The sequence below is a fragment of the Molothrus aeneus genome, chromosome 1, assembly GCF_037042795.1.
Source record: "Molothrus aeneus isolate 106 chromosome 1, BPBGC_Maene_1.0, whole genome shotgun sequence".
In the NCBI taxonomy this organism is placed as follows: domain Eukaryota; kingdom Metazoa; phylum Chordata; class Aves; order Passeriformes; family Icteridae; genus Molothrus; species Molothrus aeneus.
Window position 1 is genome coordinate 22528037 of NC_089646.1, and position 25877 is coordinate 22553913.

Genomic DNA, 25877 nt, shown 5'->3' on the forward strand with positions numbered 1-25877 from the left:
TAGGTGAGGACAGAAACTGCTACAACAGCAAGGCTTGCAAATATCACTAAGAAATTAGAAGACAAAGGAGAAGAAAGAGTTACAAGAAGGACCAGGAGAAATAATCAGTAAATGATGAGAAATACCAGGATAAAGCACAGCAGGAAACTCTCAGTGTCAGCCACTTAGCACCACCAATGTCTAAATCATTACATTTAGAGATGAGGAATTGAGTGAATAGGCCACATTTCATGACTCTAATTCTGTTAAATAGAGTACCATAGATATTGTATTGGCACACAGTGTTGCATTGAAAAAAATACAAAGGACTTACACAACATAAAAAATGCTGGGCTCTGGAAAAAAAGCAAAAAATGGAATGTATAATGCTGTTTTCATATACATTTTCATCTTTTACTACTGCTAGATAATATAAGACTAAAATTTCCTTGTTCTGAATGCTTTTTTTCTGTTGTTTAGAGCGAGAGATATCCTGCCTTTCAAAAACCATGTTTGCATCACATCTGCTGTGCTTCTGAGCACCTGCAATCCAGCAATTTTGAAATGCTGAAGTAGCAGTTCAGGGGAACAGACAATCAGGTTGTGTCACATAACAGAAACTAATGCAAATAAGGGTAACATAAAGCAAAACAGGATGACATCAGCATTTAAGTATTAGTGTACAACATAAGCACAAAAGCAGGACATAAACAATATGATAATTCTGTGGTTTCAGTGAACTAAGAACATTTATTTTCCCAGTTTGAAATTTTCTTAAAATGAATGCTTGCTTTATAATATCATGCAATATTTTCTTAAATGGTGTGAGGGGAGGCTTGTATTTCTAGGTCTGGTAGAGAGAAATGCCTCAGCTGCAAACCAAAGTGCATGTACCAGAGTAGCTCCAGAGCAGCAGAAGCAGTATTAGCAAATACCACTGAGCACACTCCGGTGATTAAGAGTGACTCGAGGCAACACATTCCAAAGAAATGTCACCAGAAACAATTCTTCATTTTAAACTTACCAGTCTGTGCAGATCAGTGAGCTTTAAAGAACTGTTAAACCTGCTGCCCTGCCAATGCTCTGCTGTTTTCTTATTACTCAGTGATAAAGTAAATAAATTGGCAGTATTCATCTTTTTTAAATTGCATGTTACTTAGAATAATGAGATTCCTTTCATCATTAGCCCTCAAAAAATTCTTGCAAATAATGCAGAGCTTCTTTTAAATTTAATGTCTTGATAAGCTAAATTGTTAAATGCTAGATGCTATGGAATTACATTTGGTGTTCTTTAGAATGAATGCTAATTAACATGTAAATTAGCAATTTAACCCTCTTTAAATTGGAAAAAAACCCATGGGACACCTAATTTCATAGTTGTTAATGATGGTCCAACGACTGTAGAATTTTTCTTAAGCATTTCATTATATAAGGAATTACAAAAGTGTACTATCTGGTTTTGGCATTTAAGAATAGCAATAACCAGAATGTCAGTTAGAGGAAGTGCTTTTCATTAATGCCTGTGTTATTGTTCTTTCTGTTCTTCTCGATGGTATACTTTTTAATTACTAAAGTTTTAAAAGTAATTTTCCTAGCAGTAGGAATGGTTGATGCAGTGTAATGGATGGCTTATTAAAACAAGCAAGGAATTGTAAGGATTACGTTTATAACAAAACCAAAATGATGATGCCGAGCCACAGAAAAATACAGAATTACCCCTCAAGCCATCATTTTAGATTTTAATTTTGTACAATAAATCCTCACTCAGAGCATGAAGGAATACATTCTTCTTCAATTATATTTAGACTAAAGGTCCAGTTAACCTGGTGGAAACTCAGAATCTCTGGTTCAAATAATTTTCCATTGCTTCAAACTTTGCTCCCATTAAGATTACAGACATAATCCCAAAACTAAATTAATTAAAACATTCTCTTATAACTGTTTTAACATGGCAATGATAACTGAAACCAAAACAAAAAAATTGAAACAGAAGACTTTCTGAAACATTCCATTAAAATTTAAAAAAAAAAAAAAAAGAAAAGGTTTTGACCAGGTCATACTTCTTTATCCTAGTGCATAAAAAGAATTATCAAAATCAACAAACTCCTCTTTGGTTCTGAGTTCTGAAATGCTAATACACATAGTACGTAGAATATGACTTAATTAAATGATCTAGGCATGTAGAACCTAAATATTTATGTTTAGATTATTATTCCCTGTTAACCTTTAGAAGAGCCAGACTGAAGTCATGTCTGTGTTATTTAATAAATAAGATAGATTATCTTGGGTGTTGTTATCCTTTTAAACATCTCTGTATTCAGGGATACAGAATTTTTCCACTTTTAAAATACCAGATATTATACAAAGACAGAAGAAACAGAATAAACAGAATTTGCTCTATCTACTTCTATGTAAAATGTTACCATTCATGTGAAATGTGCTCACAATGAGCTAGCAAGAGCTTGGCAAGACTGACTGCAGATGTACATTCCATTTCTTGTGCCAGCTTCAGAGCACTGGCAAATATTACATAATGCTGTGTATAGGCCACATATTTTGCACAGTTGGTTGGGTTTTTTGTGATAAATCAGTAGATCTGGAATACTTGGTGTCATTTCAAGGTCAAGATCTACAGTGTCTACAAATAGTGAGGTGAGAGAGGCAAAGCACTGCCAGGTGCTATGATTGGCTTTGGTGACCATGTGCTCACAAGTACTTGAACTCATATTTCTGGAATGACTTTTAGAATAAGGTATTATCCTTAATCAACCAGATTAAGGAACCTTTTCCACAGGATATGCCACCTCTCTACATATCTTACCTGAGGCAGTCCTGTGCCATAATCAGCTTTTTGGAAATAGAGCAATTAGCTGTCACAGCAAAATGTTAAATGTTCACAGAAAAATTACATTTCTCTTGGCTTCTGCATAACTTTTGAACTTGCTGATAACTTTCCCTCACCTGAAAAAAATGATAATACTTTTAATCCCATTGACATACACAAGGTATGTCTGGCTCTATAAACAACTGTCTAGAATTTTCTATCTATTCCAGTTCTGTTCATTTTTAAACACCTGCTTGCAAGCAGTAATTAATATGCAAGAATGTAGCTGCACAATTGATTCCTTCGGAGCTTTAAGTGATGCTTATCAGCTAGGTTTGTGTTCAAGGAACCTTACAATGTGCCTTGTACATCTTTAAGGGGCATTCCTAGCAGAAACAAATATTTTAAAGCAAAATAGAAACATATCTGTGCATCACCAAGACAGCAGTAAAAAGGGTGAGATTAGTCATTTATCATCCTTACTTAGTTAAATGCATTAACATATTTTAATATGTCTCTAAGGAAAAAATAAAGGAGGTAACCCAGACTGATTATCATTTCACATTTTTTACAATTTTATGATAATTAGGTTTTATCAGAAATAATTTAAAAGGTGAGGGATCTTTAAGCATCTTCTCAGATTAAATTTCAAGGGAATGAATAGAGAATGTAGGTGACATGCATGTGAATACCAAACAAATGTACTAATGCAGGTGATGGGACAGTAAAAAATACATATTTCTTGAAAATAAACCAAACCAAAACCAAACCAAACTAAGCCAAACCAAATCAAAAAAACCTAAATTCTAATTTTTCAGGAAATGTTTTTAGAGTAGAATAGTTACTCAGGAATGTGATAAGATCAATCTATATTTCATACAGAAAGTTTGCACCATTTAGTTTCAAACAATTTGAAATGGTTCATAAAGATTGACATACTTTGCTTCTGGGTGTTACTTTAGAAAAATAAATTTCAAAATTTCTTGTAAGGAATGTAATAATACTTTCATAATCTTAATTATAACATAGCCACACCTTTTGTTTGTCATTCTTGAGATACAGAAATTTTGAAAACTGCAACTTTGGGACATTATTTTGCATTGCTGTTTAGATGCATTAACATCTAGACACTTGATAATTTCATTTTTCATATGAGCTTTCCAAATTTTATCTCCCCACTAAGACTAAAAATTAAAGAAATCCCAGATATCAAAGTTTTCTTCATAGCAGAAATTCTAGTCTTTTAACCAGTATGTAAGTATACAGGAATTAACAGACACCCCGTGGAACTCTGTGACATACTTCATGCTTATAGTTAGCATTTCTTGGCTTGCTTTCAGCTCTTAGCATGTTGATGGATTCCAAGTACTGCTTCCTTCAAAAGAGACACCTAAATACTTGTGTTGAAAAGTCACATTCCATTGATGTGTGTTTACACTTTCCATTTAGGATATGTGGTAACCAGCATGGTACTAAATCATTTCTGGCAGAAGAAAAACTGAGTATGGCTTGTGTTCTGAACCTGCCCTGGATCTCCTGTCTTAGCCCAGATTGTGTGAATATCAAATCATAATTAACTGAGAAACTACAGTAATACCATGTTTGGGGGTAAACCAGTGCAGTTTATTAAGGAACATAATCTCCCCAGGCAAGTGGTCACAGCAGCAAGCCTGGGAGTTCAAGAAGTGTTTGGAAAATGCTCCCAGGCACACTCTCAGGTGTGAGCCTTGGGGTGTCCTGTGAAGGGCCAGGACTTGGACCCAATCATCCGGCTAAGAATATTCTGTGATAGTTACCAATATTTGCATACAGAAATATGGCCTAAAAGGTACAATTGCCTAAAAGGCACTCACCTTTCAAAAGAAATCCAGAATATTCCGATTAGTCCCATCTTTACTTCAAAGCAACAATTAATTCTTCTCATTGGCTCATAATGACCATCTTTTCTATGTTACTTTTATATAATTTGATTCTGACTTACACCAAACATTCAATTCATTGACATAATCTTGGCTCTCAAGAACCTATGTCAGATTCTGATTTCCTTCCCATTTTGAAATTTAGCACACCATAATGTGAATTTTCTTGGTTAAAAAAAATGGGGAAAAAAATTGAGATTCTGGCTTTCAGTTTGATGATAATGAGAAATTGGAACAGTACACATGTCAAACACCAAGTCATAGCTTAAGACATCTAAACATGGAGTGCATCAGAAGTATACAGCAATTGTTATAGAAATTTTGTTATATTCAGGGAAATGAGCAATGTTTTTTCTTATATAATTCTTTTTATTGTTGCAGAAGGTATCTCTAAAAGCTAAACCTATACATTTGTTCAATACATGGAAAAGCAATCAAGTTTTTTCAGAAATTAAAATTATAACATTTAATCCAGCTGTCCTACTTTTCCTTGTCTCCAGAACAGTTTCAAGTATTGTTTTAACTCACCTAGTCTAAAGAATTTGAAACCACTATCACCATATTGTATCTATATTTGTGCATATTTTAAGATGCTTCTTTTTCATTTCAGTACATGTACTCACAGTATTTCTCTTTTTTTGAAAGATATAATTAAAATCCAGGGGTGTAGAAAAGTATGGATTGCTGGGATAAAAAACATGGTATAAATAAAAGAACAACTTTGAATTTTACAGGAATGAAAATTTCATGGGAAGGAGTAGTAAAGCTTGCTTAAAAGGTTCTTTGTGTCAAGTGATAGGAAAGAATTTGAAAGTGACATAGTATTTCAGAAACAGTGAATGATAGTTCATCTTTTGACTCTTAAACAGGCTCATGTCCACATGAAAAACTAGATGTGTTTATAGCACCATTTGATGTAAGAGTAAACAGACATTATCTGGGGCATGGCTAAGAGGATAACATTAAATGTTACCTCCCATAACTCCAGAACTCCAAATAAGTGGGTAAGAGAAGTAGTACAGGATTGCTCTTATAAAAGTACATCACGTTCATTTCTACTCTCTTCTCACAGAGCAGTTTCTAGAATACTGTTAAAAATTTTTAATTATGGCATCACAATTGAAGTGGGTCAAGTTTCAGCTCAGTGACATGTAGCACACCAGTAAGTTCAAGGGGACAAAATACAAATCACAAGCTGCAAATAAATATTTTAAGCACATGGTAATAAAAAGGGAGCTAGATAGGACCAACATCTCTTCGCCTTGATAAACTGGAAAATTAGGGCAAACTCTTCATGGTTTGGTCATCTCTTTCTATGACACACTGAATTTGCTTAAGAAGTACCTTATTGCTCTTGTCATTTCAGAAGGAAATTCTGTTTAACTGGGAAGAGAGATGGATAAGCCAAGTAGATGGAAGAAAGGAGACTAACATCAAAAGAGAACACACAATAATAATGTGAGGCAAAATTTGGAAAATGATTAAATAAACTATAAAATATAATGAAAATAATCTTTTTAAATATCAGTACAACGTACTGGGATGTGTTCTCAGAAGACTGTCTCTGATAATCAAAGGCTAAACCAGGCTCTTGAATTATTATCCCTGAAAAATAAAAACAACCAATCCCCCACCCCAAAAAAATAAAAAAAAGCACATGTTCATCTTTTTCTGCAAATAAACCAGAAACTGGAACATAAACTGCTACTCCAATCCCATGCATGAAGAAATTAAAATTAACAGATCTTCCATCTGAATGTGCTGCCTCTGTGGGTCTCCCTTATGACAAGAATAGCACAAATACACTTCATCCATATTATGGGTCTCTAAAAATAATAACATATGCATTAAATCTGATCTTTAATCTATATCTTATTTTTAATCTATAATCTTTAATCTGTTTGTCTATGTTAGCATTATGATGATCAACACAGACATACGGGAAATAATAAAAGAGAATTGTATATAGCAAATGCAAATAAAATATTTGGATATATCTGTATAAATAACAAACTATAACATAAACTTATTTTAGGAACTTAGTTTCATAAAGGTGAATGAGCTTGTAAAATGGGCTATGTGCAGAAAAAACAAACAGAAAGATGTGAGAGAGAACAAAGAAATTTCAAAGAGCACTTGGCAGATGGTTTAAGAACCCAAATCCCAGAACAGAAAAAGACCAAAGAGGTTATAAACAGCTAATCTCATTTAGAAGGAAAGTCAATTCTCTCTGTCTTAAATTTATAATAAAGGAGAGAAAGGAAAAATGGATGGTAAATACTATAAATCACAAGTTTAGAAATTGGAAAAGAAGTGATGGAGGAAGTAAAAGGGCAAAAGAAAAACCTGTAGTCATCAGAGGTGAGGGCAAGAAAGTTTCTGGAAATATATTGAGAACATAAAGTATCTTCTGGTCCAAATAGAAATTATTTACTTGTTAGCAGTGATATAAAGAAAAAAGACTATTCAAAACAGATTTCTGTTCTATACTTGGAACAATGCCAGATGACTTAGCCACATCCATTATGTTTAGGATGATTGTGAGGTACCACTCTTTTATCAATATTTAAGAAGGACCTTAAACAACACGTTCTAGAAATAAATATTTTTGTCTCAGCTGGTTCAGGCCATAAACTCCCCTAATATTTAATGTTTATTTTTAATGAGTCTCAGAGCACTAGAAGAAAAAGCATCAAGCTAGATGATGCCATGATAGGATTTAAAAGAATAAATAGGAAAATCTGTCATTTTGACATTAGTGCCAGGGAGAATACTGGCATGACTGATACAGATCTCTATAAAATGTTGAGGAATTTTAATGCAATTCATTTAATTTATTATGGATTATATAAAATAGCTTTGTCAAAGTAACTTTAATTAATTTATTTATCTGGATGTCCCCTATCTTATGTTAGTGAAAAGATTTGATTGGATGATTACAAAATTCCTTTGTGGTCTTTTCTGATTGAGCAAAACTGCAAGGAAATCTCATGTGTTAAAGCTCCTTTACTTGGAGCAGACAGTTTTTGTTATAGAATTGCTGCTAGATTCCTGGTTGCCTTTTACCATCCTACTCCAGAAGAGCTCAGTCTACTTTAAGCAAATACAAGAGAAATAATATTTTGGTTTAGACTGATTAAAAAAAAAAAAGGTGCACTCTAAAATTGTTTTATAGCTAGCTATTATATCCTATTAAAAAAACAATGTCTTACTTCCTGCATATATTTGATGAGGCTTCTGCTTTAAGTCCCTCCAGTATCCTTCACACACATTTGCCCAGTTTGTAACTTTTCATCTAAAGTTCAGTGGCTGGTGACTGTAAGCAAGGTTACATTTATCTCAAGGACATATTAAAATATTTCTTTTTAGTGATGGACTTGAAGTTCTCTTGCAGAGCTCTTCAAAGTCACCATGGGGTGGTTAAGTCAACTTTCCTCTGTGTAAACTATGAACACAGCACAATAATTTGGAAGAGGTTTATCTTTTATTTATATTTTTTATTTATTATATCTTCTGTTATTGTTCCCTCAGCTGCATCACAGTTACCAAGAATCAAAAATTAGGTTTATCAAAATTAGGTAAATCAAAATTAGGTTTAATTCAGGTGAATGACATTTTTTTTCAATGGGTGTACAAAGAGTTAGCGATGATAATTAAACATATATACCTGTAAATGTTGATTCAGTCTCCTCTTTGCTCTTTCCAAAATTCACCCCATCTCTCTATGCCTTCATTTATTTATTTGTAAAATGATATCATGGTAAGGATGAAGTTTTGTAAGAAATCTGAGATCTGGCTATGAAAAGCGTTATTTAAAATCCATGTATGGCATTTCTACTGTCATTTGTTTTGCTCTTAAAACATTCTGACTGCATTGAAGAAAGTTTGAGGCCAGGTTTTGGACTCACCTGAGAATTCTGGGATAATTTAGACTCTCTTTTCATTAAAATTTAAGTGATTTTGCATTCTGCCTGCTACAATTAAAACAAAGAAAAACAAAGTGGTGAGACAGGCTTTAAAAACATGTGGAAAGTCTTAAATAATTTTAAAGTAAGATTAAAATCAGTACTGAAATTTTTGAAAGGCACTAGTCTTGCACAGGTTCTGTAATGCCAGTTTCTTTGTTTTTAGCTGCTTAAAGGAGAAGGAAAAAGAAATAAAATATAAAAGATGATGGTTTTGGTCCAAGAGGGGTCCCAACACCCTGACTGGTGAGGTTATATTGAACTTGAAGGGAAGATAAAGACCCTGCCCCAAGTTTTTTATCATTGTAATGTGTTGATTTTTCTGGATAAATTACTCTGCATTCCAAAGGGACAAATGTTGATTTTTCTGGATAAATTACTCTGCATTCCAAATGTATCTAATCCAAGTACACAGTGTGCAGCCAGCTTGGTGGAGCCCATGACAATGTTTGCTGGAGCTGATGGAAACATGAGTGGGCAGCAGCTCAGGCTTCCACAGGAGTGAGTTGCTGGCACACAGTGCATGTTCTGTCCTCTTCCCTGTGAAAACAGCCCCCAAATGCATCTGTTTCAACTTTATCTGGGGGATTCTTATGAGAAACACAATTGGATCTTTGAAAATGGAAAGCATCCACAAATGGATGCTTTCATCCAGAAATAGATGAAATCAGTTTAATTAGCAGGAATATTTTCAGGTCTGGTTAAACAGTAAGAGTTTCTCTGAAGACATGAAAAACAAGCCCTCCAAAGGGCCATCTGTAATTTATCCTTCAGGTTAGATCTGTGATCAGCATCTCATTCACTGATAGATGGATTCTCTAGGACGTGTCTGACGACTGAATTTTCCTCCCTCCTGCTGTTATCTCATTCCCTAATCCAATCAGACAAGGATATTTTCTTTTTTGTCTTCTCATTCACTTCCACTACCAATATTAAATCTGTTTCAGCTGGCTATAATAGAACATACTCTAACAAATAATTACTTGCACCCACTTCAAAGAGATCTGTAGCTATTTATGGGTAAAACAAATGAAAATCTCAGCTAGTTTTTGAGCATCATCTCTTATTGTTAATTTCTGTATATAATATGTTTTCCAATTTATTTTTAGGATTTTACTTACCATAGTAAAGGCAAATTCTTTCATTGCTCTTTCCTCAATTTCACTTAGGAAGCTAACACTGTAAGCTTTACATATGGAGTTTAATTATACTCCCTAGTGACTATCATTCTCATTTGAGGGTTTGCAGTATGAAATCATTTTACAAATAATGCATTTGGTTCCAATGTTAGGGTTACAGGCAAGAGAATAATTACTGAAATTAACATTCCTTTCTTCCTCAATTAACCCTTCTATGGTGAATTTGGTTAGAACCTAATTAAGGAGCCTTTTTGCTGAGTGAGAATAAATCTTTAAAGCAAATCAAGCCCTCAAACACATTAGTTCAAGGACTTCAGTTCAAAGAAGGCTCTCTAAATATACCAGAAGACATATACACCTAGTATGGTACATACATTTTTACCTGGGGCTGGAATGCATAATGAGTAGTTTGGAGGGTGCATTGTGAATGATATTCCAGAACAAAAACATTCTAAAACATTGGAGAGTGCATTGTGAATGATATTCCAGAACAAAAACATTCTAAATGTAAGGGGAAAAATAATTTAATTTATTCTGAAATGACATTTTCTAGCTTAATACATAGAAAATTACTTTTTTCTCAGATACCTTCTATTCACATCCATGCAGTTACACTACTTGAAGAAGAAGAGGATTCGCTACTATTTGCTAGAATAGTTGCAGCAACAGTTCTTCTTCCCAGGATCTAAAGCATGAGAACCCCTGTAAAATCTACATAATGGCACTGCCCATGGCAGAATACTTAAGAGAAGTTATGCTGTCTCCCAGTACCATACTCCTATGGTCCTCAAATTGAGACACTTGCCAGTTAAGAATGAGGCAAAACAGTTGTTGAGTAGCTCAAATTCCTCCTCGTTTGTTGTTACCCATTCAACACTCCTGTTTGCTTTCTTTATTTGGCAGTATGCTTTCTTTAACTCTTATTTTCCAGCTGATATTCCTGCTCTCCATATTATTCTTTTCATCCTTTGCCAAGATCAGTTCCAGCTTCACCTTGGCCTTCCTGACTGGTCCTTACACAGCTGAGCAGCATTGCTATACTCTTCCCAGGACACCTGTCCCTGCTTTCACTACCTTTCCATTTCCTTCTTGCCCCTTATTTTGACCAGTAGGTTTTGATTCAGCCACACCCTTCTCCTTTCCTCTTACACCAAAGGATTGGTGTAACTTCCTCAAAGATCTGCCAGCTTGGTTCTGCTCCCTTGTCCCAGAGGGCAGTTTCTCAGGTGAGCCTATTGACTACACCTTTGATTCCTCTCACCATATTGCAGGGATGGCAATTTGCTCCTGACTTTCTAGCAGAGCAGTGGGATGCAGCTCCTCTGGTTTGCCACCCATGCTGTGTGCATTGGTGTAAAGGCACCTCAGCTGGGAGGTCAGCTGTGTCTCATTCATAAAGGAACACCCTGAAGAAAGTAGGATAGACACCTTTAATAACTTCTGTACACAATGAAAGGAAAGAGGTACTTTTCCATTCAACTTTATCCTTCTTGATTTAGGCAGCTGCTTTGAAAACAGGTGATTAGGTCCCTAAAGTTCTCATTTCTTTCCAGTGGTTATGAATAAAGGCATCTGAAGTTGATCAGAATAATAGCAATCCAGGAAAACATTTACCTGCACAGGGAAGAATAGAAATCAGGATCATAACTGGATAGAAAGTAAACTCAGTATTTCAAATGCAGACAGCAGTGAGTATTTAGCTGCTCATAGGTCAGTGCAAAGCAAGTACTGTCCCAAATAAAGTGACAATTTAAAAAAGAAAAAAACACAACCCCCCAAAAATTAAGAATGACAAGAAATTGCTAAATTACTGTTATTTGATATCTAGCAAAGGTAGGCAGTGAAGATGCCATTAACTCATTTAAATCTCCAGGTGATTCATATCAGAGTTCTAGGAGGAAAAGCATAGATTCAGCAGTTTTTGACTGAGTCTTAGACAGAACAACCAATGGGACTCCCAGCAGTTCTACAAGTAAATCTTTCCATGACAATGAACATTATTTCGTAGTCTTCTAATACTCTCTGGGGGTGTATATAAAAAAAGGAATGGTTTATTTTGAAATATGGAAATGTCCACCAACAAGTGTACAAAAAACTTAGAAAGAATAGAAAATTAGTCTAAAAAAGAAATATAACTGCATAACAATTATATTTGTAGCAGATGGAGAGAACACAAGAAAGCTATTAAATAAATAATATTTTATTATATGTGCCTGTATTTGCATGCCCATTTAAGTACCTAATTATGTGAAAAATGCAACTGCTGTGTAAAGAAATGTTGATTTTCAAGCACACCTACTGAGCTTAGGGTTGTCATTCAGATATCTGCTCAATTGCTTGCTCTTGTACCCCACCTGCAGAAAATATCTGTGTGCTTGTCAGAAGTCTGGCACAGGTTATTAGTGAAGAAAACCAGGGCTTTGCAGGTTCAGCAGGCAGTCCCATGATCTATCCAACATAGCTGACAAATTTCATTATGACTCCTAACTAGAGCTCTGGCAGTGCAGCTTTGTTTTGTTTTGCTGAGGGGATGTGCAGGGAGAGCCCTTTCTCTCCTCAGACTGTAGAGCTTTGGATTTCTTGGATTTCAGCTCCAGTTGATGAGTTCTCTGCTATGCTTACCTACATTTCTTTTTTTTTTTTCTCTACTTCTCTGGCACTTGCTGCATGCCATTAGAGAGCAAAAAATACTGCTGGAACTCCTATTCTTAGTGTTGGTCCATTTGCTTTTTTGATTATCATCCTAACTGTCAAAGGAACGAAATGGCATTGCTTTGCAGTACTGCTCTCCATAGTTCTCAGTTTCACACTGTTCTTTGTTTCCTTGACAGGTAGAAACTGTTTCTGTTTTTCCTCATGAACGCTTTATGTGTGATGCTGAACAGCTCACGGTGACAGCTAAAACATTGCAAGCTGCCCTAAAGGGCATTTCTCAAATGTGTTTCTTTGCCCTTTCTTCACATTGGACATGTTAATAAGGCTCAAGACTACCTATGTTTTTCTGTGGAGAATGGGATCTTTACAGCTGAAATATCTCTACACTCATGTAAATATTACCTAGGTGACAGAACATTTGGATTTTTTTGGGGAAGTTTCTTTGATTTCTTTTTTCAGCTTTGGCTTTAATGTATCATTTGCAAAGCTTTTTTTTTCTTGAACCAAAAGTAACATTGTCCCACATATTCATCCATTTGACTTTAAATTGCAGAGAGTGAGGTTGAGGGAATGGAATGCTATGTGACTGGCCTGGCAGGGGACAAATGAACAGTGAGAGAGGGCACGTAAAGGGACATGTAAAAGCTAAACATATAGGGAGCAACCATTTATTTCCAAGAAGGTGAAGTCTAAGAGCTTTAAAGAGGACTTTGCAGCTGTCCTGTTTTAGAGTCTAGTTCAATGAAGTACTGGATGTACTGGAAGTACAGCCCCAAGGCTGATATAAACTTTACAGAGAAACATACAGATTTGACAGACTGTAGATAGTTCTGATGAAATGATTAAGCTTTCATCAGGCACTAGGCAGCATGATGATTCTTGCTGGTTGGTGGTGCACCTGTTGCTCGAGCAACTTCCTGGCTTTCTCATCCCCATCCAACAGAGAGTGTCTGTGCAAAACCATCAGGATGGCTAAGAGACAGAAACCCATCTTAAGCTTCCTGAGCAGATGATTTGTGCATAGCCCAGCTCTCCCTGTCTCCAGATCAGTGCTCAAAGGCATTTGTCTTGGGGTCCAAAACGCTGAGAGCAAACAAAAATCTTCTGCTCTTAGTCTTCCAGCATTTATTTTTCTCTCACGGATGTTATCTGACTTTTTAAAAAATCCCAAACTTGAAGAACAGCTGATGTGACAGTGGTGAGAGATGCTCACTACAGCTTTCCAGCACTCTTCACAGAAAGAAATTACAGACCTTGTATGGCCTGTTTCCACCAAGTGTTTTTCCATGCCTCTCTGTCATATTATGTCTTTGCCACTAACTGGATTCTTTCATCTTAGCTGGACAAAAAAGAACCTGTCGTCTCTTTAGATGGTGGTTTTTATCCATTTGCTTTGTCATAATCTATTGGCAAAAGCTAGACTTCTCTCCAGAAGGCAGTTCTCTCATGCATTTATAATTTTCTTATAAATTATAAGAAAATTGGACCTCTACAAGCTGAAGACTCTTTGCCTTCAGCCCTGTTTTCTCAGAAGCAGGTGCTTGTTGGCCAGTGTACAGCTCTGTGCTGTGGCTAGACTGCTCCCCATACCTGAGCTGCAGAAATCAGTATTTGCTTTTACCATGCTTGCTCAGCCTTCAATTTATCCTACGGATGCATATTGACCTTCTGGGCCTGCTATAGTGAAACAACAGCATGAGAGGATGGCAGTGATTTGGATGTTGATCTCTAGGTGCTTGTGGACAGTCAAGTAGGCATAGATGCTGAAAGATGAGCAGCAGTTTAAAAATGACTGAGATATCAAAACCTTTCTTCAAATGTACTTTACAAAAACAGCTCCATGGAAAATTTATCATTGTGTGGTGTTGATACAGTAGCTCTAAATTACACAGATGAGTGTAGCCACCTGTGGGCCCAGGGGCAAACTAATGCAGCAGTTTAGTTTCAGCCCTGGTCCTCAAAGCTTCCAGTTTGGGCATCTGGCTGAATAAATCAGAGTTCCCTCCCCACTTGAAAACATTTTTTCTCCAAACACTGGAGAAGTGGGGAAGGGGGAAGGCGTCATGGAAGCATGGATCTGAACCGGGGAGTTGTAAGGTTAGACGTGACTTGCTGGCTACTAGAGAGCACAGTGAGCTCAGAGACAACTGTTTCTGCAGAGGATGTTGTTGACACTTTCTAGTTTATGTCTTCCCCTTTTGTTTTCCTTATGTTATCAGTAGTGCAAAATCAGGCAATAAAAACTATAATAAAGGCAAAGAATTTTTCTCTCTCCAACAGCAATTATCTGGATTATAGATGTGTGAGGTGATTAAAAAAATTGTGAAAATAACTATAAAAGAGTTTCTTGATCAAATATTTCAGACAGTGGTTCTCTCCTTGGAGAAAACAATACAGCCTTAAAAAGGTACAAAACCAACAGATAAGCCCCCACAAATCTGTGTATATATGTCCAAGTAGAGAACTATAAAATATATTACAAATAGGAGCTCAGAGTTATTCCAGTATATGCCTGCAGATTACATTTCAACAGGATGACTTAAATAGGAACATGTTGACCTCATTAAATGGATTCTAGTTTTGTGTCTGTATTTGTACACAACAGAACATTTTTGTATTCACCAAAAGCTGAAAAAGCTGTCATTCATACATAGGCATCTATCAGATAAATAGCAGAGGGCAAATTATGCTGTTTTGTTAAGCAAAAATAGCATTTTCAACCTCTTCGCACTATTATAGTATTTTAGGTATACTTTTATTCTCCATTTACATACCAACTTCATGAAAAGAGGAACTGTATCTGGTGTGTACATCTCTACTCCCTTCTGTTTATATTCTTTTCATGCAGAGATTGAAAGATTTAAAACAAAGGGAATTTGCTCGAAATGTGGCATCGAAGTCATGGAAAGATGAGAAGAAACAGGAAAAAGCACTCAAGCGACTCCACCAGCTTGCAGAGTTACGGAAGCAGTCAGAATGGCAAGTTTTAAAAAATCATTTGGGGTTTTAATGCCCTCTTTCCTCCCTTCCAGAAGAAATTATAATAATTTTACTCCTACACAAGTAATATACAGAGATTGTGTGTACTGTAACCTGTTTTCAGCTGTCTTCAACTCCAAATGATCCTGTTCTGCAAACCATACATTGAAAACCTCTGCCTTAATTACATGCTATTTGAAAGTTTGTCATGTTCTCTCATGTAGATATTCTCATGCCTTCTAAATGGAGTGCTTTGAAGATGCTTTTATAATATCACCATTTTACCTTATCCAAACTGATCTGAAGAGATTAGTATGACTGTCTTAACATTTGATTGTAAGTTAATGGGAGAGGATAAACCCTTTGTGAATAATTTTTACTGCTTTTAAGGTACTGGGATTATTCTCCAGTTTCTCTGCAGGATAATTTGAATGAAAAACAAGTAATTAACTGAATTAAGTTGGTCTAATACTGTTACCTCTATTGATTAATATCAAGATAGAGGACAAAGATCATAGTAGTAAACCTTTAAATTTGAGAAATCTCCTTTGTTTAGTGATACTAAATGCTTCAGTAGAATAGATTGCCATCGGACCAATTGTTTATATTAATCTATGACCACAATGAGTTAATCAGATAAATAAACTGACATTGTTTTAAATTCATCTGAAGACTACTGTACCCTGGAAATAACAGCATTCAGAGTTTATTACAAACTCATTTTGGCCTATGTAATTGCTTTTGGGCAATCTGCTGAAATATAACAGTTTAGTGCTAATATATCCCTTTTATGATTACAACTCCATTTTCATACAAATCTGCTGAAACAAATGTAACTGCCAGTGGGAAGCTTCCTTTATGCCCACATACTTGAAGATGTACCCTCAGATAGAGCAATAATATCAGTGATAACAGGAAAGCCAGAATGAATCTGGGAGGGAAAGAGCAGGTTTGCTTTTAGAAAGAGCCAGGAGTCCATAATATTTTGCATAGAGTGTGAAAGGGAAGAGCTTGCTATTCCTCCCTGTGATCACTAATAGGCTCAGGAGAGGCTGAATGCCAGGATTTTGGCAGAGGGGCAGCACTCCCAATTGCTCAGGAAAGACAGAATGTCAGCCTTTGCGAGCAGAAGTCCACACACATACAATTGTTACCATCCCCGAGTACTGTCTCAGGTTCCAACACTGTTCCTTAAAACGAGCTAATTCAATTTGACAACAAAATTATTGTTAATCTTGGGCACAGAAAAATTTTATTTTGCTATTCCAAGAAGAATTTGAAAAGGATTTCTTTATGTTTCTTTATGCCTTCTCCAAGAGAAAATTGTTCTTCATGTACAAAGAGGGGTCAATTTGTATCTCCTGATGCTGAATTTCTGGCAAAGGCAAATATATTCTCTGAAATGCACACATATTCTCACATTATGGGTTGACCCTACTCCAGGGAGTCTTTATGTCTTTCCCTTTGTTGAAGATCAATGTATTTTTATAGCATAGTTATAAAGCATGACTGCCAATTATAGATAGCTTATATGCAGATCTAACAGTTTTAATTTATTTACATTTAATTTAAATGGTTTATTTTTTTAATCAAACTTTTAATTTAATCTAGTTCTATTTTTTTTTCTTGTTAGTGTACCGTGGTACCACACTGATAGCAAATGTAGATAATTAGTCTAATGAAACATGTGTTTAAAATATATCTTAGAAAAACAGTTTATGGTGGCCAGATATATATCACATCTTTAATGGAAAATGGCTACAGTCATTTCAGTATCAGTTAATTATCTGTTTCAAGAAATCAGTGGTTTGCCTTTTTTGCTAAGGCCCTAGAATAGGTAACTTTTTTCTTTAATTACAAGAAAACGAAATAATATTTAAAATCTGAGATATTTTGAAGATAGGAATAATGTAATTAATGGAAGTAAGACACAGTAAATGTAACAAAGTAAGTCAAATCATGGTTGATTTGAGAGACCAGGGAAGCTGTGATTTTCTTCACCCCCAATGTTTGCTAACAGTTTTAGTATTAATTTCTCTGAATATTTTGCATAGTCATTTATTGTGGAATAAAATAAGAATCAACTCTTTAAAAAGTTAAACACATTCTTCCCATAGCAAGCAGAATATTTCTCTTTCTCTTCTAGAGTTTGATTTTGCAGATGCTCCAAGTGGAAGCATCTCTTTTTGAACATAGCACAATTTCCTCTGCAGAGGCCTTTCAGAAAAGCAAGACTTACCACAGATTAGGTTAACCTAAATATAAATTTGGAGTAAAACCAATATTTGTTCTGCTTGTACATGGACATAACTGAAAAAGAAAATTCATGTGCTGACATTAAAACATTTGATTGTCTATATGTAGAGACTGTCTTGCCCATACAAAATTCCAAACTGATGATAAGCTGCACATTTGTTGAAACTTAGCTTTACCTTGTAAAAAATTGAGTGACACCCTCCTTCACCAGACAGACACTGTAAAATGCAAGCTCTGTCATAACTTGGTTACTCAATGCAGCTTTCTTTTTTCTTTATTTTTTACCTTAAAGCATCACTGGGAGTGGACCATTGCTTAAAGCCCCCCGATTAGTCCTGGAAAAGCAGCAATCACCAGATGGCATTTTCCTGTACAAGGGCAGCAAGTTTGCAGCAAGTTCTCAAAGAACCACTACAAGTGAAGGACAAGGCTTCTCCAAAAGCATGCTAGAGAAACAGCAACTTATAATAAGCAGGCATCACGCCCCAACTGAAAGACACCATGCACTTGGAAACCACGTCTCACAAAAGTTCCCATACAGCAGCAATACCTCTCGAAGGGCAGGAGTGTCTTTTTCATTCTCTAAAAAGGTCCCTTTGAAGCTTGAGTCCTCAGCATCAGTCTTCAGTGAGAACTGTGAAGAAGGAAGTGATTATAGTGAGTCCAACCATAAAAGAAAGCAAACCATTGAGGGCTGTCATTCTGTCACACTTTTGGAGGAACAACTGAAAGCAAGTTTGGATAAAGAGTCACCTATTGCACAAGACCAAATGGATTTGGATAACAGTGCATCAAGTCATGTAGGTGTAAAACCTAAAATGCTAAAGGAAAATGATAAAAATAGTGATAGGGAATCAGAAGAAAAATTCAGAGCTAATCCATCATTTTCTAAAGTCAAAATACCTCTTCCAAATTTGAATTTTTCTGCTTCACTGAGAGAAACAGAGCAAGAGAGCAAACTGAATGAATCTGAGCAATTCTTAGAAACTCCCATCTCATCTTCATGCCAAGCTAGCAATTTTTGTACACAGCCGAACACCTACAAGCACAGTAATGCCCACCTGCATGCCCAGTTATCTGGGCTCCCTCGACAGCCAGAACCTGAGCTGACCTGTTCAAGCAATATTAATGACAGTCCTGGAGTGATAAAAAGAGAAAGATCTTTGGAGATTACAGAAATCACAGATGGAAATATGGAAACACTTGAAAAGGAGACCTTGGTTAAAGAAGTTAAGCCCCAGGCATTGCCCTTCCTCCATGTAGTGAGCAAAGATGGCACCACTGCTCTGCAGTGGCCCACAGAATTACTTTTGTTTACAAAAACTGAGCCCTGTATTTCATATGGCTGTAATCCATTGTATTTTGACTTCAGACTCTCTTTAAATCACAGGGAGGGTAAACAGCATGAAACAAACAAAGCAAGCTGTAAAGAGCTCTCTAAAAATAAGACTGCAGATGAATATGAACCCTCAGGTTTAATAAAACACAAGCAAATGTCAAATGAACAAGATAATCAGTTGTTGAAACCAAAGAAGATGAAAGGTTCCCTAAATCCAAGGAAGGCCAAGCAAAAAGCTGAGTCAGACATAGGGAAAGAAATGAATGAAAGAGGTCAAAAATGCATTGCAGATTATTTGAATGAAAATATACCCAAAGTGCCTGCTTACCTTGATGTCTCACAAAAAAATTATGTGACAGAAAAAAGTCTTTTTACAACATCACTGAGGAGACCTTTAAAACATCATTTCCATGGCTGTGAAAGAAAAACTCAGAACATTAGAAATGAAAGCATTTCCTTTTCTGCTTTTATGTCTAGGATTAAAAACTCTAACTCTGAAAAATGTCATTTAATTGATTCTGAAGAAAAATATGAGAACCAAAATGACTCCAGATCCCTTCAAGATGTGGTCAGCTGCAGCAGTGACATAAGTGACAGTGGAAAAGACTCTAGTGGAAGTTTCTTTAGTTGTAAATCCAGTTCAAACAGCAAGTATTCAGATACTGAAGGATGTGGAAGCTATACAAGATGCTGGAGATTCCCATCTCCTCAAAAGTCCTCGTCTGGCAGACATTCCAGCTATTCTGACTCTTCAGTTAGCAGTACGAGTAGCTACATGAGTCCCACATCAAATAATCACAGAAGAAATAATTTGCTTTGTTGTTGTAAAAGAAAAAACAAGACAGATAAAAGGCACAAACACAGAAAGCACAAGTGTATTTTCACTTCAGATGATACAGACGAGGATTATCTTTGTCATAGTCGAAGTCACAGAGCTAGAAACTGTATTCAGAGTGGCACAATTAAATATCGGAGATGTTCAAGACATAAACTTTTACAAATCAGAGACAGGTCTAAACACAGCAGATGTAGACATCAGCATTTTGGCAAAGTGCTTAGTAGGAGTAGGAGCTGCCACAAATCCAAAAGTGGTTCCACTAGTGATTCAAGAAGCAGTGAAAGATCATCTAGCAGCAGAATATCAAGATGCAGCAGTTCAGGATCTGTCTCAAAAGAGGCTGACAACTGTGACAACAAAACAAAAGAGGATTCTGAGAGAGGTTCTAATACCGAACCAGGAAAAGCTGAAACTGCACATTCCAGCTCTCTGAAAGTGAATAGTCAATCTAAAAACTTTGCCACCTGCTCTTCCAAAAACCTGGCAAAAGACATCTGTGGAAAAAGAAAGTCAATGACAGCCAAGTTACTTTTAGAAAGAGTGCAATCTAAGAAAACCCAGGAACAAATGCATGATCCAGAGAGATTTTCAATCAGTAGTGGGATAGAATTAAAGGATCACTCACAAAGTCACTTTGCTCTTCAGTTTTCATCATCAGTAGATGACATTGCAATGTTACCTTTGCCAGAGAAAGTGCTAAGCAAAGGTAAAAATGACATGAGACATAATGAAATCAGTTCGCTGGAAAACAGTGTGAAGAAAAACAACACTGAAGCATCAGAGATAACAAATGTTACTCTTTCACCTGGAACTGATTATGATCATTGTGTTCTTAAAGACATAATTCAAATTGAAACAGGCTATCAGAGCCCAAGCATAAAAAGGAACACAGCAATAAAGGAACAAACCAGTCTCTTCTTTAGTGAAGTGCAGCCCTTTATACAAAGCTGTGATCCAGTACCAAATGATTTCCCTGGTGCTTTTCCCTCTAATAGATATTCTGTTGCTAATTCAACAGAGACCAAAGAAGAACTACATGATGTAAACATGGACTTGAACCGGGCAGAAGGCAGTTCAGACTCTTTTTGTGACAATGCTATGCAGAAGTATGGTGATACACTAAATGACCTAGAAGTGTACAGTAAATCCGTCTCCCCTCCTTTAACACAGCAGCCTGTCACATTTACACCAGAAGAAGTAGACAAATACAGGTTGCTGCAGCTGCAAGCCCGGCAGCACATGCAGAAACAACTTCTGGCAAAACATCTGAAAGTTTTGCCTGCCCCAGGACCAGCTGCCTTCTCTGCAACACCAGCAGTTCCTGCCCTCCCTGTTCAGCAGCAGGCTACTGTCACCACCATCCACCACACGCTGCTGCAGCGCTTTGCTGTCTCGGCATCTGTGCACCCCCACGGCAGCCATCTCTCCCTGGCACCCCTCCACCCCCTCTCTCAGGCACATTTTGCCCCCATATCACTTTCCCCTTTAGCACCAGCTCTTATTCCCACCCACCCTGCTTTGCTGACAGGGCACCCACTGCACTTGGTGTCTGCCACTCCCCTCCACCCTTCCCCACTGACCTTCCCTGCACTGCCTCATGCTGCATATATCCCAGCCTTATTTACACCACACCTGAACACAGCCACACCTTCTGCTATACACCCAAATCACTTAGTTCATCCCTTATTCCAAGGACAAGAGCCCCATCACTATTCTTGTTCTATCCAGACCCAACATTTACCTACAGCAAAAGAAGTTTTCAGTGTTTCTAGCTACTTAAACTAGCCCAAATGATTTCATCATGGCTCCAACCCCAAATTAAAATAAAATAAAGCATTCAGCATTAAATCACCTCTGAGGGGAAATCTACTGTTTTGCTGAGAGCACAACAGCAAAGATTTTAAAGTCCACAGTCTGGCTGACAGCATATGAATGTTGATTTTATTCTTGTATCACTGAGGAAAAGCTGCTTCAAAGCCTTTCATGATACTATCACAAGAAGGATGTGTGGCCAGTGTCATTCTACAGAATGTTTTAAAGAATAGCTTGAAGTGAAGTCTATAAGAAAGGGAAGTCAGTAGGAAAGGGACCACAGCACCCAGACAAAATGGGATCAATATCAACACTGATGAGGGATCTAAAGTAGCACAATTTAAGGCTGAGTAATCTTGACACACCTCAAAGATTGATTTTCTGAGTTTGTATATGAAACAGTGTCTGGTTTGGTTAAGGTATTTTGGACTGAGTTAAAAATAAGGTATCTGGGACCAGCAGACCCTGGGGCTATCTCCTGGCCAAAGTAAACTGGGGAGGCTCAGAGGGAGGGGTGATGAGTGAGCAGGAGAAGGTGAGGATCACCTTGAAGATACTTTAGTGATTTCATCCCTGCATATGTTGCTTGGACAGTGGGAAGGAACTGCTGTCAGGTGATGGGTACATAACAAAGCATTCCCTGAGCATAGGGAGCTCTGTGCTGGCAGAAGCAGGCTGCCTCTTCTCTCTGAGCCAAGCATCCAAGAAGGCTCACTGAGAAGCCAAGTTTTTGGCACTGCCTGGGCATGACTGTGTCACAGGGCATGTCAGGGTGAGCCACACCAGCCCAGAATTGCCAATGCTGGCTTTGCACCTCAGAGGTACTTGGCCAAAGGTTCCCACCAAACAGAGTTCTGATGTGTGGAAGAGTCTTTTCCAAAGAATGTGTCAATATTTTTCATTCCTTTCACAAACAACAGAAACAATTGGCTGGTCCCATAAAATCATGCATATATTCATAAAGATGCAGAAGTAAAATTCTGATCAAAAACTGGCTCTACAGGTTAAGACTCAGAGAAAAACTTGTTCAAGTACCCAGCATATAAAAGTTTGTTGAATCTAAACAAATATGTCAGGATTCTCGCATGGCTTCCCAAACTCTCAACAAGTAAATTGAAATTATGAATCAACAGGGTTTGAATGCATGTATCCAACCTTCAAGAGTAATGTGTGGCTGAAATTGTTTGTAATAACTGTGTATCTGGAAATAGATGAAGGCTACAGCATCTCTTTGAATGCCATAGTTTGACATTTTTTATCATGTTTCCAACTGAACACAGGATATTTAGCATGAAATTAGTTCATAATTATGGTTACACTGCAAGCATGCTTCCCCAATAAAATTGGACCATGAATCATCCAACACACAGTACCTGTTTGTTTGGATTAAAAACATTTGAAATAATTTCAATTCATTTGCAGTAAGTGCACAAATAGGAATCTTTCAGAATCAATATAAAACACATTGAAAAACTTTTGGGAGAATTTTAATCCATTATATTCAGCTACCTGAGGAAGCTGAAAACTCTAATTGCAAATAAGTTGTGTCTTTAAAATACAACAGAACCAATTTTTTTGTTTTAATCAAAATGCATTGATCCGTTACAAAAAAAAATTGAATTATTTTAATTTCTCTCTTTCTGGAGCTTCTTCAGCATAAACTGGTAATATGCCAAGCTTTTTGAGTTACTTTACAAGTTTTGACTGCTATTTTTGTATTTCCAAGTAGCTTTAAATATTTGATGGTTTAGCTATTAAAAAAAAAAAAACAGAAAAAAAATTATGGAGACTATGCAGAAGCAAAATATTTTGGTGTCAAAAAAGGTTGGTAGCACCAGCACCCTCAAGCTTATTTTGGTTTGATTCCCAAATTATTTTTTAGTCTCATTAACAAAATGGATTCATGCCATTTGGTGTTACTTATCTGTATGTAAGTAGCATATAAATTATATTTATTTTTCTCATTTAAATTGCAGAGTAATTCTTTAATTGAAATTATTGTTTCAGAATTAAGGAAGTCAAAAATTTTATTTGGGAAGAATATAGAACTACATGTTTTCAGAATTTAACAATTCTTTCTTTCAATTTTGGCTGAAAATTTTCCCAAAATAAGACCTGAATTTACATATATTTTCTGTACTTCCAATACTTTATTTTCTGAGAATCAAACATATTTCACTTACTCTGACTTAACACCTCTGAAAATTATGACTTGCTTGGATGGAGGTCACTCACTGAGTGGACCACTTGGACACATTAGTCATAACTCTGTAGAAACATTCTGAATTGGACATCTAAAGTAGCAGGTCAGGCTGTGCCCCAGGAGGGCTGACTGAGCTGTGTGGCCATCACCTGCAGTCCAGGGCTAATTCCAGCATAAAAGGTAGGGCATTTCCAGCCCCACAAGCTTTTAAATCTGTGGGTCCAGTTTCATCTCTGTTGAAGTAAACCCAGCTGTTCTCATTGTGTATAAGAGTTCATTTGTACCCTAGGTAGATAACACCAAAAGAAAAATATGGAACTGAAGAAATGTTGGGCTAATCTCCTCTTTAATGTGTGTACACATATTTTGTGTTCCCACTTCTACCAAAAAATGTTAATACTATAAAAATTTCTGTGGCAAGAAACCTGACCAAATCAAACTTGACCATATCCTACTACATGGATCATTTATAGAAAGTAGAAGTATTTGTTTCCCTTAATGTATGCACCATACAATGGGACTCTAGAATAAATGAAATCATAGGATTCCCATGCATCATTGTACATACCAACTTGGTAGGGCAAATAAATTGACAGTGAAGATTAATTTTAATTCTTGGAATAATGGGAATTAGAATTTTGAGATGTATTAATGGGGAGAAAAAGAGAGATTAGGAACAGAAAGAGCACAACAGAAAATCAGTAATCACTGATTACCAAACACAGGCAATGTCCAATATGGTTCTTAGTGCACAGAAGGGATTTTCTTGGAGAAACATAATAAAGCTATTGGCACAGCTGAAATTATATCTTTTTTCCTAATTGCTGCCATATTTTTTCATCAGTAATGTACTTTAAATATATATAATTATAATTATTAAAAGCATTATTGAGCCTGATGTATGGAGCCATGCTACAATTTTGATTTTATTTAAAGATATTTTTAAAAGAGTTATAGTATCCTTATGGCAGTGATATATACACACCAAGTTAATAATCTATTTTAGCTTGATTGTATATTCTTGATACATAATCTAAGGAAAGAGGTCACCCACACCTTAAAATTCCAATTAAAAAAGTTTCCTAAGTCACACCATGATAAACTTTTTTGTTGTTGTTTTGGGATTTTTTTTTTTATCTGATGCATTTCTGGAATGCATTCAACATGTATATTTGTTGTGCAGTTTTGCATAAAAATGCCATTTGATCAGATTGATTTTAAAAGTGTCAAGTTTATATTTAAAACTGGATAATACTCTGGCTAGTATAATATGTAAACTAGTAATTTTGTTTTGTATTCTCTGTATAAAGTGTTTTATATTATACAGTAGCTAAGTGAATTGCACTATTGTACATGCAATGAGACTTTTGTTTTAGCTTATTCAAGGAATCCCTGGGAATGTAGTTTAATGCAATAATATTTTTTTTCAATAAAAAGGCTTACTGGTATGAAGAGTGTCAGTCATGTATTTTTAATGTAAAGCATACCAAAAGGCAGCAACCTAGTAAAATGCAGAATGATGCAAACATATTCTGTATTTTAATTTCCAGAACTGAAATACGTTTAATTCATTACTGTGGTTATAATCCTGAAATTTCATAGAATGTTTCCTAAAGATTTTAGTATGTGTTACAAAAGTGGGTTGTTTAAATGGAACTGAAAATAAATATTCCTTACAAAAATTATTCTATCTATGTGTTTTTTCCAAGGACTTTTAATAAATAAGTATCCTCCTGAGTATTTTTATGCACTGATCAGTTTATTTATAATTAGACATACAACTCATCTGTCAGGTTCCCCAAATAATTATATCGCATACAAATGTGTCATTTATTCACTCTTCAATCATTCTTTAAATCTTCAAACAGTTATAATAAGTATCACTTTATCCCATGTTTTCCCTATTACCCTGAATTTTTCCAGTTTGTTTGTTGCATCCTTTTCCATCTAACTTTCATTTAACTTGTTT

General features: G+C 36.1%; 1 protein-coding gene across 1 annotated transcript in view; it reads left to right on the forward strand.

Annotated features, from left to right (window-relative positions):
* The window catches only part of ZNF804B (zinc finger protein 804B), a 226222-nt gene extending 200629 nt beyond the window's left edge, over positions 1-25593 (forward strand). The window contains exons 3-4 of the mRNA XM_066553065.1: positions 15330-15460; positions 18009-25593. Of these exons, the coding sequence (XP_066409162.1) occupies positions 15330-15460; positions 18009-21678 (3801 nt within the window). The 3' untranslated portion in view covers positions 21679-25593. The remainder of the gene's footprint in view (positions 1-15329; positions 15461-18008) is intronic.
* The last annotated feature ends 284 nt before the right edge of the window (positions 25594-25877 follow it).